The 13,762-nt window shown below is 41.3% G+C and overlaps 1 protein-coding gene across 2 annotated transcripts in view; it reads left to right on the top strand.

Annotated features, from left to right (window-relative positions):
• Positions 1–3,562: 3,562 nt before the first annotated feature.
• Positions 3,563–13,762, top strand: part of UBE2H (ubiquitin conjugating enzyme E2 H) — a 100,728-nt gene continuing 90,528 nt past the window's right edge. For both annotated transcript variants that reach the window (XM_081284523.1, XM_081284522.1), the window contains exon 1: positions 3,563–4,059. In XM_081284523.1, the coding sequence (XP_081140649.1) occupies positions 4,007–4,059 (53 nt within the window). In that variant the 5' untranslated portion in view covers positions 3,563–4,006. The remainder of the gene's footprint in view (positions 4,060–13,762) is intronic.

The raw sequence follows: 13,762 nt of genomic DNA, 5'->3' as shown, positions 1-13,762 counted from the left end.
GAAGAACACGGCTCATTCCGGTGCAGTGGTGCACCGTCTTGTGAGCACACACATATAAACAGACACTCCCAGGCCCGGTGTTGTCTTAGAGTAAATTATTGACATTCTGAATGGCTGAAACACCAGGGGAAAAAGGAGAGAACAAACAACGAGTCTCTGCTAAAGAGGAGCGCCACTTTTCTTAAGCTAAAGCAAGTAAAAGCAGGGTTGCCATTAGGCTCTGCTTTGGGGCACCTTTTTCAACCTCAAGAGCAGGCGTAGGAATCCTCTGTAGTTCTGGAAAGAGGAAGGAAGGATCACAGAGTGGGAGGGAAGAGGAAGTTGGAATAGGGGAGGTAGATTTATGAGGGAATAAATGGCAAAATGCCCAGAGAGAAATGGTGTATCATAAAAAATATGAATATACTTTGGCCATGGAGAGAACTGAAGTTATGACATTTGCAAAAAGATAAAACAAAAGCTCCCCTCCCCATGAATACCTTTCTTCTTCAATGATATGAGGGGACAAATGGGGTATTGATTGTATAGTAATAGATACACAATAATATCAGCATCATTACCACATCATACCTTGCAATCAACACTTCACATTAACTTTATGAAAGCAGTTTATAGTTTACAAGGGGCTTTCACATTCATCTTTTCCATTTATTCCTTCAACCCACTTGAGTGGGTAAGGCATTATGAGCCACATTTTACAGATGAGAAGACTGAGGCCCAGGGAGGATATATGCAATTAACTGAGGCATAATTAAGAGCAGGGAGAGGCAGCTTTGTCTCAAGTAGTCCAGAGCTAAAATGCTTCCTAAAGACACAGTAACTCTTCTTTAGGATGATTCCTTTCCCATGACTATTCTGTTTCCACAAGCTTGGAGACCACACCTCGCTGCATTTCAAGACACAGCAGTCCCACCTTCTCCAGTGTAGTTCACATATTCTCCATCACTGACACATTGGTTATTTTTGCCCAGTACTTAGATCATAGCAGTTAAGTATCAATGAAGAATAAAGAGGCAAGGAACATGCCTAGGTCCCACTCCCTCATCCTCTTTTTCAAGTATCCCCTCTTTTTGTCTGTTTTGGACTCTATACTCTGTTCATCTACAAATGATGCCTTCTTTTTTTTTTTTTTTTCAGAGTAGAAATTAGAAGTTTATTAAAGGACAGCAGAAAAGACTTCTCCTGGAGGAAGAAGGGGACCCAAGAGGTGGAATCCGTACAAATTATGCCTTCTAAACTTGCAACACTGTTCCTCTCAGGTGAGAATGAGGAATGGAGGGTACACAGTCCCTGACCTATTTGTATAGGACACCATAGGCATACTTAACTACCTGCATGGTCAGGCAGGTGTTCTCAAAGTATGATGCCTATTGGAATCTTTTTTAAAAAAATATTTATTTATGTATCTTTAGTTTTAGGTGGATATAATAGTTTGTTTTTATGTGGTGCTGAGGATAGAACTCAGTGCCTCATGCATGCTAGGCAAGCACTCTACCACTGAGCCACCATCCCAACCACTATTGGAATCTTAAAGGCAGTGGTTCTCAAACTTTAGTCTGTATTAGAACCATCTGAGGAGCTTGTTAAAGACAGGGATGTTCAGGTCCCACATAAGATCTTCTGAATTGGAATTCCCTGGGAAGGTGCCTGGACATTTGTGAACTTAACAAGTTCCCCAGGTGATTGTGGAGTATTCTCAAATTTGAGAACCGCCGTCTTAGCTTTGGAGTGGGAGTTAAGCAGGTGAAGGAGAGCGGGAAAGAGGAGGTAGCAGCAACAGAAACCCAGGGAGCTTAGAGAAGACACAGTGAGGAAGACAAATCTCCACTCCATCTTTATCTCCCCTTAGTAAAGTGGTCAAATAGAGGGGGTTGGAAGTCTCTTCATGCAGACTTGTCCTACTTCTGACAGATTCACCATGTGCAATAAGAAAGAGCAATGAAAGAAAACTCCTTTTGACTTTTAACTCCTTTAAAAGCAGTTAAAATAGCCATCTCTTTTGGAACACAAAAGGGAGGTTACCAAGGGCTGGGAGGAATTGGGAATGAGGAGTCATTGTTTAATGTGTACAGAGTTTCTGTTTTGATTGATAAAAATGTTTTGGAAATGGATAATAGAGATGATTAAGCAACATTAAATTTATTCAATGCTGTTTGTGCACTTAAGTATGGTTAAAATGATAAATTTTATGTTACATATGTGTTATAATTTAAAAAGCTGGTCTTTTTGAGAGATGGAATCACAGGAGCAAATGATGTACAACTTTAGCAGATTGCTGTTGCTCCAGGTGTGTGTGTGTGTGTTTACATAATGGGACCCAACTCATGGCACCTGATCTGACAAAGTACAAGCGTACTTATCAGAGCAAGGAAATAATTAAAACTTTTGAAAACAGAGGGCATTGAAAATCTGATCTAAATAGGGGAGATACCTGAATACCCTTTTCTGCTCCTTTTGTCTGGTTGGGCTCTCGGTTCAATATGACTCCTCTGTGCCTTGTAGAACAATATCTCTAATTTCACTGTGCATTGAAGTCACCTGGGGACCTTGTTCAACAGCAAATTCTAGCTTAGTAGATCTGAGATGAAACTCCATCCTTCATTTCTTTCTTTCTTTTTAAAAATATTTTTTTAGTTGTAGATGGACAGAATACATTTATTTATCTTTATTTCGCTCTTTTGCTGAAGAGCGAACCCAGGGCCTCACACATGCTAGGTGAATGCTCTACCACTGAGCCATAACCCCAGCCCCAACATTCTGCATTTCTAACAAGTTCCCAGATAATGCTTACACTATAGATCCATACTGAGGGGATCATGTAAATCTAATCTTGGTTCACCACCATAGCATGCTCAACTAAGTGATGGCATACAGAAGGTGCTTAATAAATAGTTATTGAATGAATGAAGGAGTCTATTAGGTTGGCACAGGAGTTTGCAGGGCAGAGTAGTCTTTGTGTTGAGTTACAGCATATTTGGGGTATTTCCATCAATCACTCATTTTGGGAAATTACCTCAAACTCTGCAGAACGAAGACGTTAGTACTCAATTATTTCTAGCCTTTGCACCTTGCAGCCTTGACTCTAGTCCTTGAAATAGTGGCCCTATCTGTACACGTGGAGGGTAACGAACCCTAGTTTGCAATCTCTGAGGAACCCTTGCCATAGTCCACAATTCCTGCAAACAAATTCTGTCCGCCCCACGAATGAGCAGAGTGTAGGGAACATGCCTGTGTGGGATTTTCCTAGCTTTTGGCACCTGAGTAATTGACGCCTTGGCCTCCCCCAGATCCAAATAGCTTTTTTAACAGCATGTAACAAGGAGGATCGTAAAACAGGTAAATATAATAATATTTCCATTATTTACTACTATCGTTTATGATGATGATAACGACAGTTAAGCGATGAAGTGTGTGGGGAAGTTGGGGGAGGGGCAGAGTGTTGAGAGGACGAGAGAAAGAGGAACTACATCTCCCAGAATGCTCTGGGAAAGCACACGCCGCGGCGGCGCCCCACCTCTTCCACGACCAAACACGCCCATCTGATGACCTCACAGAGGTGACGTCACGGCACCCAGAGCGAGGCTGGGTAGAGAGGCCGACCGAGCAGGAGTCGTCCGCTTGTGGTGGAGGCTGCTAGGAGCCGGAGAGAGGGTGAGCGGGCGGGCAGACGTGCGAGCTAGAGCAGGCAGAAGAGAGCGTCGCGCCGCGCGGAGGAGAGCCGGGGCCTGGCCGCGGCGGAACCACAGCCGGAGAGGGCAGCCCGAGCCGGGCGCCGCGGGGTCCCCACCCCCACTCGGCCGGACAGTGCCCGGTGTTTCCCCGTGCGGGGGGCGGCGGCGGCGGCTGACGGGACCCGAGAGGACCGCAGGGGGTTGCCACCTCCGCCGAGGAGCCGGCGCGGCCGCGGGCTCCTCAGAGCCGGGGCCCGGGGCCCGTGACAGACCGGCCGAGGAAGGGAGAGAGGCGGCGGCGGCTCAGGCGACGGGGAGGCAGCGGCGGCGACACCATGTCATCCCCCAGTCCGGGCAAGAGGCGGATGGACACGGACGTGGTCAAGCTGTATCCTTCTTGGAGGGGGAATTCGGGCTGCGTGTGGGGGCGGTGTGGGGATGCCAAGGGCACCCCTGAAACCCAAGAAAGGGCCTTGGGGCACTCGAGGCCACTGTCCAAGTCGCCCTCCCTCCCCCAGTGCCTACGGCGGCTCCTTGGCACCTCCCAGGAGCCCAGGGCCTTTTCAGCTCCTCTTTATCTGCAGCACCCCGAAATATGTGTTGCTTCTCTCTCTCTGCATCCCCAGAGCCCGTGACTTTTCCTCCACAACGTTTGGACTCCTTAAACGGCTTTTTCTTTCCCCCCCTTTTTTTTTTTCTTTTCACTACCGAAGCATCTTCAGGGTTTTTCTTTCCTGTTTGTTCACCCTGGATTTAGGTACTCAAGGTAGAAATTCCCTAGAGGGAAGCCTTTCTCTCTTGAGATGCCCCCATTCCTTCTGCTCAGTGCTTCTTGAACTGGGGTAACTAAAGCGACCTCCTTTATCCCTAATTCCTTTCTATATTAGGAAGAGAGTAGTCTGCTCAGGGCCCCTCTTCTAATAAAGAGCTCTGTGTGTTTTAAATCAGAGAGTCCTGTTAAGCTTTCTGATCTCTAGGAGAACCTTCCTGTTTTCCTTTCCACTGACAAAGCCTCTCCCACCCATAGTTGTATGCGGTGAAGACCCCCAGGCCCTCCAGCTAGCCACCCTCCATATTGTGGATCTGACAGCTGGGAGGAAAGAGAGAAAGACGAGCTCCTGGACAAAATAGTCCCTGTACTATCCTTTTGAGCAAAACTCCCTCAGTGAGGGTCAGGCTCTTTTGGACTGCCTGCCCTGTCTTGCCAAGTGACACCCTTTATTTCCTGTCCCCCTCCCCCCAACTTATAAACTCCAGGTTGCAGTGGGAAAGCTGTAACTGATAAGAGTCCTTCAGGCAGTGGTTTTGGTTGGAGGCCAGACTGATTATTTCATGACCAGCTAGAGAAATTCGCGAAGGTTCCTGAGACAAATCAAGGGATTCTTTTTTTTTTTTTTTTTTTTTGAGGGAGAATTTAGAGGGTGGGGTGAGCCACTGTTCTGAATAGCTAATCCCTAGGGAGAAGGGGAAGAGGGAATGGGGGGCGGTAGCTTGTGAAAGGCAGTTAAAAAGTCCTGTCTCCTGTTTCTCTTTCTGCTTCACCCCCATCCCCCCTCCATTTCCCCCTGTTGCAGGGTTTTGTTTATATAACTCAAGTTGTTTGGTTAGATTCTTCAGGTGATTACTTCTTTTATTTGTTATTGTTTTTGATCGACTATTTTACCTCTTTGTAGAGATCAATGATGATTGTCAAATGCTTAGTATGGAATTGGGTAAAGTTTTTAAAAAGTAGTTTTTGTATATGATATGAAAGTGGGGGATGGGAGTGAAGTTGCCTGGGCTCTTGAGATTTTTTTTCATAACCTTTTCAGGAATAAAAAGGTGTTTTCTCCTTGCTAGGGATAGAGATTGGCTAGAAATTAGGAATACCTGATAAATTTCTAAATCTAGGGTTTCAAGTTTAGAATTTTTTCGGGGGTGGGGTGGGAGTAGTAGCAGGGATTAGGGAGCAGCAAATAATAATGTACCAAATATGTCTAGACACAAGTGAAAGCAACTCTTTGAGCTGTTTGTAGCTGTGATTGTTTTGTAAATGTGTGAATGATAACTGGTAACGTTGGCTTTTCATAAGGTTGCAGGAAAACTTCTATTACTGTGTGTACATTTTACACAAAGCAGTTTGGGGTTTTATTTTTGTTTAGAAACTAGGAAATGACATGGTGGCAGAGTCTTGAGTTATTTTTATCTTCAGAGTTACTGTCACACCTAATGCAAATTTCTACCTAAGGGATAATTGGGATAGAGTGAGGGAGAGAATTCCAGCTGTTTTTGATCGATGTCAGAGCCTCAAATTATGTACATATAGAGATTAAAAAAAAAATCGAGGATAAAGAGTGAGGCCTAACTTGACCTGATGCCTTTTCCATACAGTGCCTTTTGTTCATTTAGTAGTTGTGGCATCTAGAATGATTACAGCATTTAGGAGCTGGGGTGTGGGGGGGTGGAGAGGGAGAGGAAAACAGACAAAGAACAGCAGGGTGTCTTTTTTTCCCTCCCCCTAAGTGGCTTATTTCATAGCTTATTTTTAGTAGAAGATGAAGAAAGGCAAAGATGCACTGGCCTTCTGTTCTTTCCCCACCTTCCTTCTTGCTGACAAAAGAAAGCAGAGGCGCTTTAAAATTGTAGATCTCTGAGATAGGAGGATAATAGTCTGGGTATTTAAAAGCCAGAGGTTATCTTTATTTTGTGTTTATTTTCTGGTGTAATTTAGTTTGGAAGTTAAAATTTTTCTGCTTTCCTTTTGTGTGTGTGTGTGTGTGTGTGTGTGTGTGTGTATGTGTATGTTGTGGGGGTGAGTGATTTTTGTGGCCTCCTTTCTCTCTCGAATTCACATTAGTAGGCCGAAATGGGGCCCACAATTTTTTAGTAAGATATATTTAGTAAAAAATTGAAGGGAAAATTCTGCAACCCATTACTAAAATGAGTATGATTGTGTGAAAGGGCTAAGGATTAGAAATGAAAGATGGTGAAGAGGAAGTGGAAATAAAAGGTCTGAAGGAATTTACATTACTCCTTGGCCCTCACTGCCCCTTGATGATTTCCTTGGTGTAGAGGCTGATAGCTGGTTTCATTGCAATCTCCTGTTTCAGCCCATTTTTGTCTTGTCTCCTGAGCATAATTATACCACCAGGATTTACAGCCTGCAGGGAACCTATATAGTAGGAAAGTAGCGGTGTGGGGGTAGGGAAAGAAGAGGATGTGTAACTAATTGGCCACTGCTTTCTACCACCTTGCTAGATACCATCTCTGAATGTTTTTTGGAGTCAGTGATATTTCTTTTGTGAAGGGTTGGTAGGAGGAGAGCTGACTCCCAAGTTATGCAGGGAGTGAGTGTGTTTTGCACGGATGCACTTAATAATCTGCTGGGCGATTATGCTCTGAAACTCTGACTCATTCATTGTTTCCTTTCTGATCCTCTGCTTAAGGGTTGTGCAAACCTCCCTAGGAGCCTAGAAACTGATTTACATGACTTTTGAGTGCTGTAGTAATGTGTCCACTTCCAAGATTTTGCAGCTAGCCCAAATCCTGTGGAATAGTGTGGCCATTTGTTTGCAAAGTCAGGTGGATTGGTGATCCTGTGCTGTTCTCAACCTGGCAACCTCCGAGGTTTTCCATCTTCAACTCGCTGATTTAGATTGCCTGAGAACTGGGACTCCGGTGACCTTAAAGCATGATTTGCCCTAAAGGAATATCGGTTTAAGTTCTCCCCAGTGGAGGAACAAAGAGCTCAGATTACATGGGTTTCCTTGTTGGTGGGGGTTACTCGTTTCACCCGGTTGCACAGCCCTGGTGATCCTTTTATCTGTGAACCAGTGGCCCTTGCTGAAGGCTAGAGCTGCTTGTTTTCGAAAAGCGTATGCAGGCAAAAGGCCGCAGGCAGAGCTCCTTGCAGCTCATTGGTTGCTCTGTTACTACCCGGAAAAGGAGGAGGGGTGGAGCTACTAAACAGCTGATGGAGTGTGTGACAAGAGTGTGTTTACATACAAAAGAGGTGGGGGCTGGGGAGACCTTGTGAGCTGGACCAAAGTGTGTTTTTAAGAGGTAATAATAGGAAAACCTGACTTGTTAGCGAATAAGAAATGTTCAGGAAAATTAAGACTAGAAAAGCAGATCTGTTTATAATGGAGACTTGGCATACACATATTTGTTACTGTTGTAAGATTTGGAAACTTAGAATACCAAGAGTTTTCAAAGACTCTATTTTTCAGAGAGAGGTCAGTAACAAAATAGGATATGCTACTTCAAATGTACCTAACTGACTCATAGGGAGCGATTCAAAAGTATGTTAGAAATGTAAGCTCCCCTCTCAAAAGCTTCAACAGTGATGAAAGGGGCAGTGTATACTGTACTTACAAATGGCATGAGTTTTTCAGAATTGCTTTAGGGTTTCTGTAACAAATTTAATGTTTGAACACCCCTTTTGTGCCAGTCCAGACATGGAGTTTTGGGGGGGTAGTAGTGAAAATTCAGTGCAAGTGGTCATGATGCTTATGGAATTAAAACAACAACAATTTTTTTTTTTTTTTTAAATCAGAACAGTCTGTCAGGTCAGCTCTGCATGCATCACCTTGCTGTTTGGGTAACTTGTATTTAGTTTCAGAATTTTAATTACATGGAAAGATTAAGGGCTAGGGGATGTAGCTTATTGGTACTTGTCCACCATGCTCAAGCGCCCTGGGTTTGATCTTCAGCACCATCACCAAAAAGAAAAAAGTGTGCAGTGGGGTATTTAAAATATACTTTGAAAAACCTGAAACAAAACCAAACATTAAAATGTGTAACCATTTGTTTTTGACTTCAACTTTGGGATTTTGTTGTTAATGGATAGTTATTCTGTCCCTAAGTTGTCTTCGTTACTCTTTAATTTGTGTTCAAAGTATAGACAATTCTGTAATCTTTTAACTAGCTCCAGTGTCAATTGGGAACCTGTGGTTTGCCTTTTATTTCCTGTGGCCTCTTGTTTAGTGAGATGAAAGTTGGAATAGTCTTATGGTCTTCAAGCTAAAAGTTAAAAGATTTGGCAACTCCCAGTGTTGTGAATTTGCTTTCCCTGCTTAGATTTTGGTGACAAATATAACATACTGATACTTATTTTGGTTAAGCAGGAACCTACATGAGTAAGCATTGACAACTTCAGAACATCTGATTCCTGCAGTGCATTTACACACAAGCCTAAAAATTACAAGCCTAAAAATTCAGCTTTTAGAGGGAAATAATCTATTACAGATGTGACCCATGAAAGTCCCTTTCCCTGTTTCTGTGCATGCATTAAAACAATCTACCTTTGTTGGTTTTTCTAGCATTGTGATTTTCAAGCTCCTTCACCAGTGTTTTTCACATATATACATACACCATACACATACACTTGTTATTTTGGTTATTATTAACAGATTTAATGATTCTAAGAGCTATTGTTTTTTTAGGCTTCCAGGGCTTTACAATGTAATAGCATTTTACCTATAGACTCAGAGTATATGTTTTAATAAAATAGTAAAAAGACTTAGTTGGATTATAAAAGTAATAAGGTAATTGGGGAAAATACAGGTTACCATAAGGGAAAGAAAACAGTCACCCATCATCCTATCCTTTAAACAGTAGTTCTTAAACTTCAGTTTGATCTTAATCACCTGAAGGGTTTGTTAGAACAGGTTACTGGGTCCCACCCCCAAAGTTTTCTGATTCAGTAGATCTAAGTAGTTCCCAGGTGATAACTGTTGTGCCTGGTCTCAGCACCATTTAATAATCATTATTAAATGTTAATTTTGGGGCTGGGGTTGTGGTTCCATGGGAGAGTGCTTGCCTTGCACGTGTGAGGCACTGGGTTTGATCCTCAGCATCACATATGAATAAATAAAGGTATTGGGTCTATCTACAACTAAAAATTTTTTTAAGAAGTCAACATTTTGCTGTTCTTTCATATCAGTCTTTTTACTCTCCCTAGGATATATTGTTTTAAACCTGTTGGTCATACTGTATGTGCTTGCTGTATTTTTGCTCAATATTTTTGCAACTGTTATTCCCAGTTAAAACCATTAGATATAAGGAATAGCTCTTGTAATATGTCCTTCCATAGCTGTGCTATTGATTTCTTTGCCATTTTTTATTGAATAAGATTGTAATGAACTTCTTTGCAGCTCAGTGGTCGAGCACTTGTCTAGCATCCATGAGGTTCTGGGTTCCATCCCCAGCACCACCAGAAAAAGAAAAAAAAAATCTTTCCTCATAAGGCATTTTCTTAAGGTTATTCCTATTTTCCAGAAATGAAGTTCTAGATTTTGAAAAGCAGAAATTTGAATTAAAATATTTAATTGAAAAATAGGTCCCACATTCAGTGGCCTCATTTATTTTGTTGCAGTTTACTTATTAAAAAATGTTTTTAGTTGTAGATGAACACACAGTATCTTTCTTTATTGGTGCTGAGGATCAACCCAGTGACTCACACATTCGAGGCAAGTGCTTTACTACCTACTGAGCTACAGCTCCAGCCCTATTTTGTTGCATTTTTGTTGGTGTCATTTTGTTACAGAAACAGCCTGGAATAGTGATTAAAGATGAGTTCTGATTTCTTTGTTTAAATGTTCTTGTATTTTGTGTTAATCGTTATTCACAAATTAGGTATACTTTGGGTATCTACTATAAGTTGGTAAATTAGATATGTTACATTCATGAACACACAGCTCTGAATGGCAAGAGCTATAATGTTAAAATTAATTTTTGGTATCTTTTGATTTTTTTCCCTTTTCTAGTGAGATTTAATTGACATAATCTGTACATATTTAAAATGATTTGGTAAATTTTAAAGTTATAGATCACACACGAAACCTGTGTCACCATAATCAGAATAGGGAACACATTCATCTTCCCCCACCCCAAATTTCCTGTATCCCTTTGTAATCCTTTGTTCCATCCTTCCAATCCTTGATCTGATTTCTATCACTATAGATGATTTTGCAGCTTCAAGAATTACATGTAAATGGAGTAATGGGAGTCAGAGTATGTATTTTTTTTGTGCGTGTAGATTGTTTTGCTCAATTTTGAGATTCAGCTGTGTAGTTGATTTCTTTCTTTCTTTCTTTCTTTCTTTCTTTCTTTCTTTCTTTCTTTCTTTCTTTCTTTGTACTAGGAATTTGAACCCCAGGGTACTCTACCACTAAGCTACATCTTCTGTCCTTTTTGTTTTTATTTTGAGGTGGAATCTTGCTGAGTTGCCCAGGCTATCCTCCAATTTATGACCTTCTTTTCTCAACCTCCCCAGTTTTGGAGTTGGGATTATGGATGTGTGCCACTGTGCCCAGCTTTGAATTTTCTTCTTCTTTTTTTTTTTTTTTTTTTTGTACTGGAGCTTGAAACTAAGGGAGCTTTACCACTGAGCTACATCCCTATCCCTTTTTTATTTCTTATTTCGAGACTGGACCTCCTTAAATTTCCTAATCTATCTTTGAATCCTTGAATTTGTAACCTCCTGCCTCAGTCTCATGAGTACCTAGAATCACAGGCACGCACCACCACAACTAGCCAAGAACTAAATTTTCATTGTGAAATATTTTTGTTTTGTAGACCTTTGAAATGGCACTTTTTTTGTGGTACTTAGGGATTGAACCCAGGCCCTTGAGCATGTTATGTAAGCATTCTTCCACTGACCTACATCCCCAACCTGAAATAACATTTCCATAATTATGGTCACAAATACCTATTTAATATTTGTATTTGCTAAGAAGATTCTGTCTTTTTGTAAAGATAAATACTTTTTTGATGATGATACCTGTATTGACGTGAATTTTTTTTTGTAGTACAGGGTATTGAACCCAGAGTGGTGTACTACTGAGCTACACCCATTTCCCTCTTTCATTTTATTTATTTATTTATTTGTGGTACTTGGGATTGAACCTGAGGTGCTCTACCACTGAACTATATATATATATCAAGCCCTTTTCGTTTTGTTTTTTGAGACAGAGTCTCATTAAGTTGCCCAGGCTTGCCTTGAATTTGGGATCCTCCTGCCTCAGCCTCATAAGTAGCTGGGATTACAGGTGTGTACCATTGTACCTGACAGAATTTGTTTTTAACATGACATTACTTTAGCACCTCCAGTGAAATTTATTTTTTTTATTTTTTTTTTTAAAGAGAGAGAGAGAGAGAGAATTTTAATATTTATTTTTTAGTTTTCGGCGGACACAACATCTTTGTATGTGGTGCTGAGGATCAAACCCGGGCTGCATGCATGCCAGGTGAGCGCGATACCACTTGAGCCACATCCCCAGCCCTCCAGTGAAATTTATATCTGTTTACAAATACTTGCATAATACTCTGAATAGTATCTTTAGTTTTCATAAGGAGCGAACTTAGGTAAAAGGAACCAGTAGTAACTCAGTGGCAGAATCTGAAATAGATTTTAAGAGGTTAGGATATTCCTTAATAAGCTTTTCTGGAATTTTTTTTTAAAATTTTAATATTTTTGTTTGTTTGTTTGTTTTCGGTGGACACAACATCTTTGTTTGTATGTGGTGCTGAGGATTGAACCCCGGGCTACACGCATGCCAGGCGAGCACGCTACCGCTTGAGCCACATCCCCAGCTCCTTTTCTGGAATTTTTAAAAGTTTTTAATATGGTATTTAAATAAACTTTTTGACCTCCCATATGAGTTATTTAGTAGCCTAATAAACATTGTCATAATAAAAAGCTGCTTTGTAATTGTTACTATTGCATTATCTGGTAAATTAAGAACACTTGAGTTTATATTTGGTATTTTATTTAAAATAACATTCCTGACAGCCAGAACTTTTAGTTTGGCTAACAAGAAAAAGAACTTGGTTTAAGTCTATTTTAGGTTGGAGTCAGTAGCAGTGTGTTCAGTGAGTACTGTGTCACTGGTCAGACACAGGGATGGTGCTCTGAGCATGTAAATTAAAATGTATTTCCTAATTGCCCAAGTGGAGTTCAAGTGCAGTATAGAAATCTGTGCAGAGAAGTCAGTTTATGCTTTTTGAGAGGCTGTTGTTGGCATTAGTGATTCTAATAGCTCAGTATGACATTTGAGAGGAATTTTAAAAAATCTTTTATACTGGGGATTGAACCCACAGATACTTTATCTGAGCCCCCCAGCCTTTTTTATTTTGAGACAGGGTTTTGCTAAGTTGTCAAGATTGCTCTCAAACTTGTGATTCTCCTGCCTCGGATTCCTGAGCAGCTGGGATTGTAGGTGCATGCCCACCTGAAGTGTGTGTGTTTTTTAATTGCTTCTTTTTAGTCTGAATTGTATTTTTATGGATAGGTTCTATGGTTTTGTGTAATTCTGTGTACCTTACCAGATTCTTGAGGAAGGTGACTGGCTGGTTGTAGCCTGGTTCTTGTGGTATCTGCCTGTGCCCAACAGAACTCAAATCCCCAAGGGCCAAGAGGGAAGCTCTGTAGGACAGCTGTCTGCTCAGAGGATTGAAAGAGCCTTTTTACTTTCCCATGGAATGTAGGGCATTTAGTAGGTGGTTTGAATAGGTGCTCATGATTTGGCCTGGCCCTGTGTAGAAGTCTGGAAGGAATAAGGTAGAAGCTTGGCTGGACCTTGCCATACCACTCTTAGGAAGATGGGCATAGCTGGTGGGTTTGTCTTTGGGCTCATGAAAGGATCCTGGGCAGTAACACTAGGAGGAACCATAGTTAGGGATTTAGAAAATATTACTTAATGGGAATAAAGTCTTTTTTTTTCTTTTTGGTACTGAGAATTGAACCTAAGAGGTGCTTTACTACTGAGCCACATTGCCATCCCTTTTTTATTTTTTTGAGTTAGGGTCTCACTGAATTACTTGTGGTCTTCAACTTGTGATACTCCTGCTCAGCCTCCTGAGTCACTGGGATTTCAGGCATGTGCCTCTGTCACACCCAGCTGAAATTGTGTTTTGTTCAACCTTCTTGGTTGCTAACTCTTTTTTTTTGGTAGTATTGGAGATTAAATCCAGGAACGCATTAACACCTAGGTAGGTCTACAGTCCTTTTTTATCTTTTGAGACAGCATCTTGCTAAATTACCCACACTGACCTCGAACTTGTGATCCTCCTACCTCAACTTCCTGAGTTCCTGAGATTACAGGCATGCG

Source organism: Spermophilus citellus, assembly GCF_964194105.1.
Source record: "Spermophilus citellus genome assembly, chromosome: 3".
NCBI classification, from domain to species: domain Eukaryota; kingdom Metazoa; phylum Chordata; class Mammalia; order Rodentia; family Sciuridae; genus Spermophilus; species Spermophilus citellus.
Note: the sequence above shows the minus strand (reverse complement) of the source record. Positions and strands in the feature narration are given on the sequence as shown.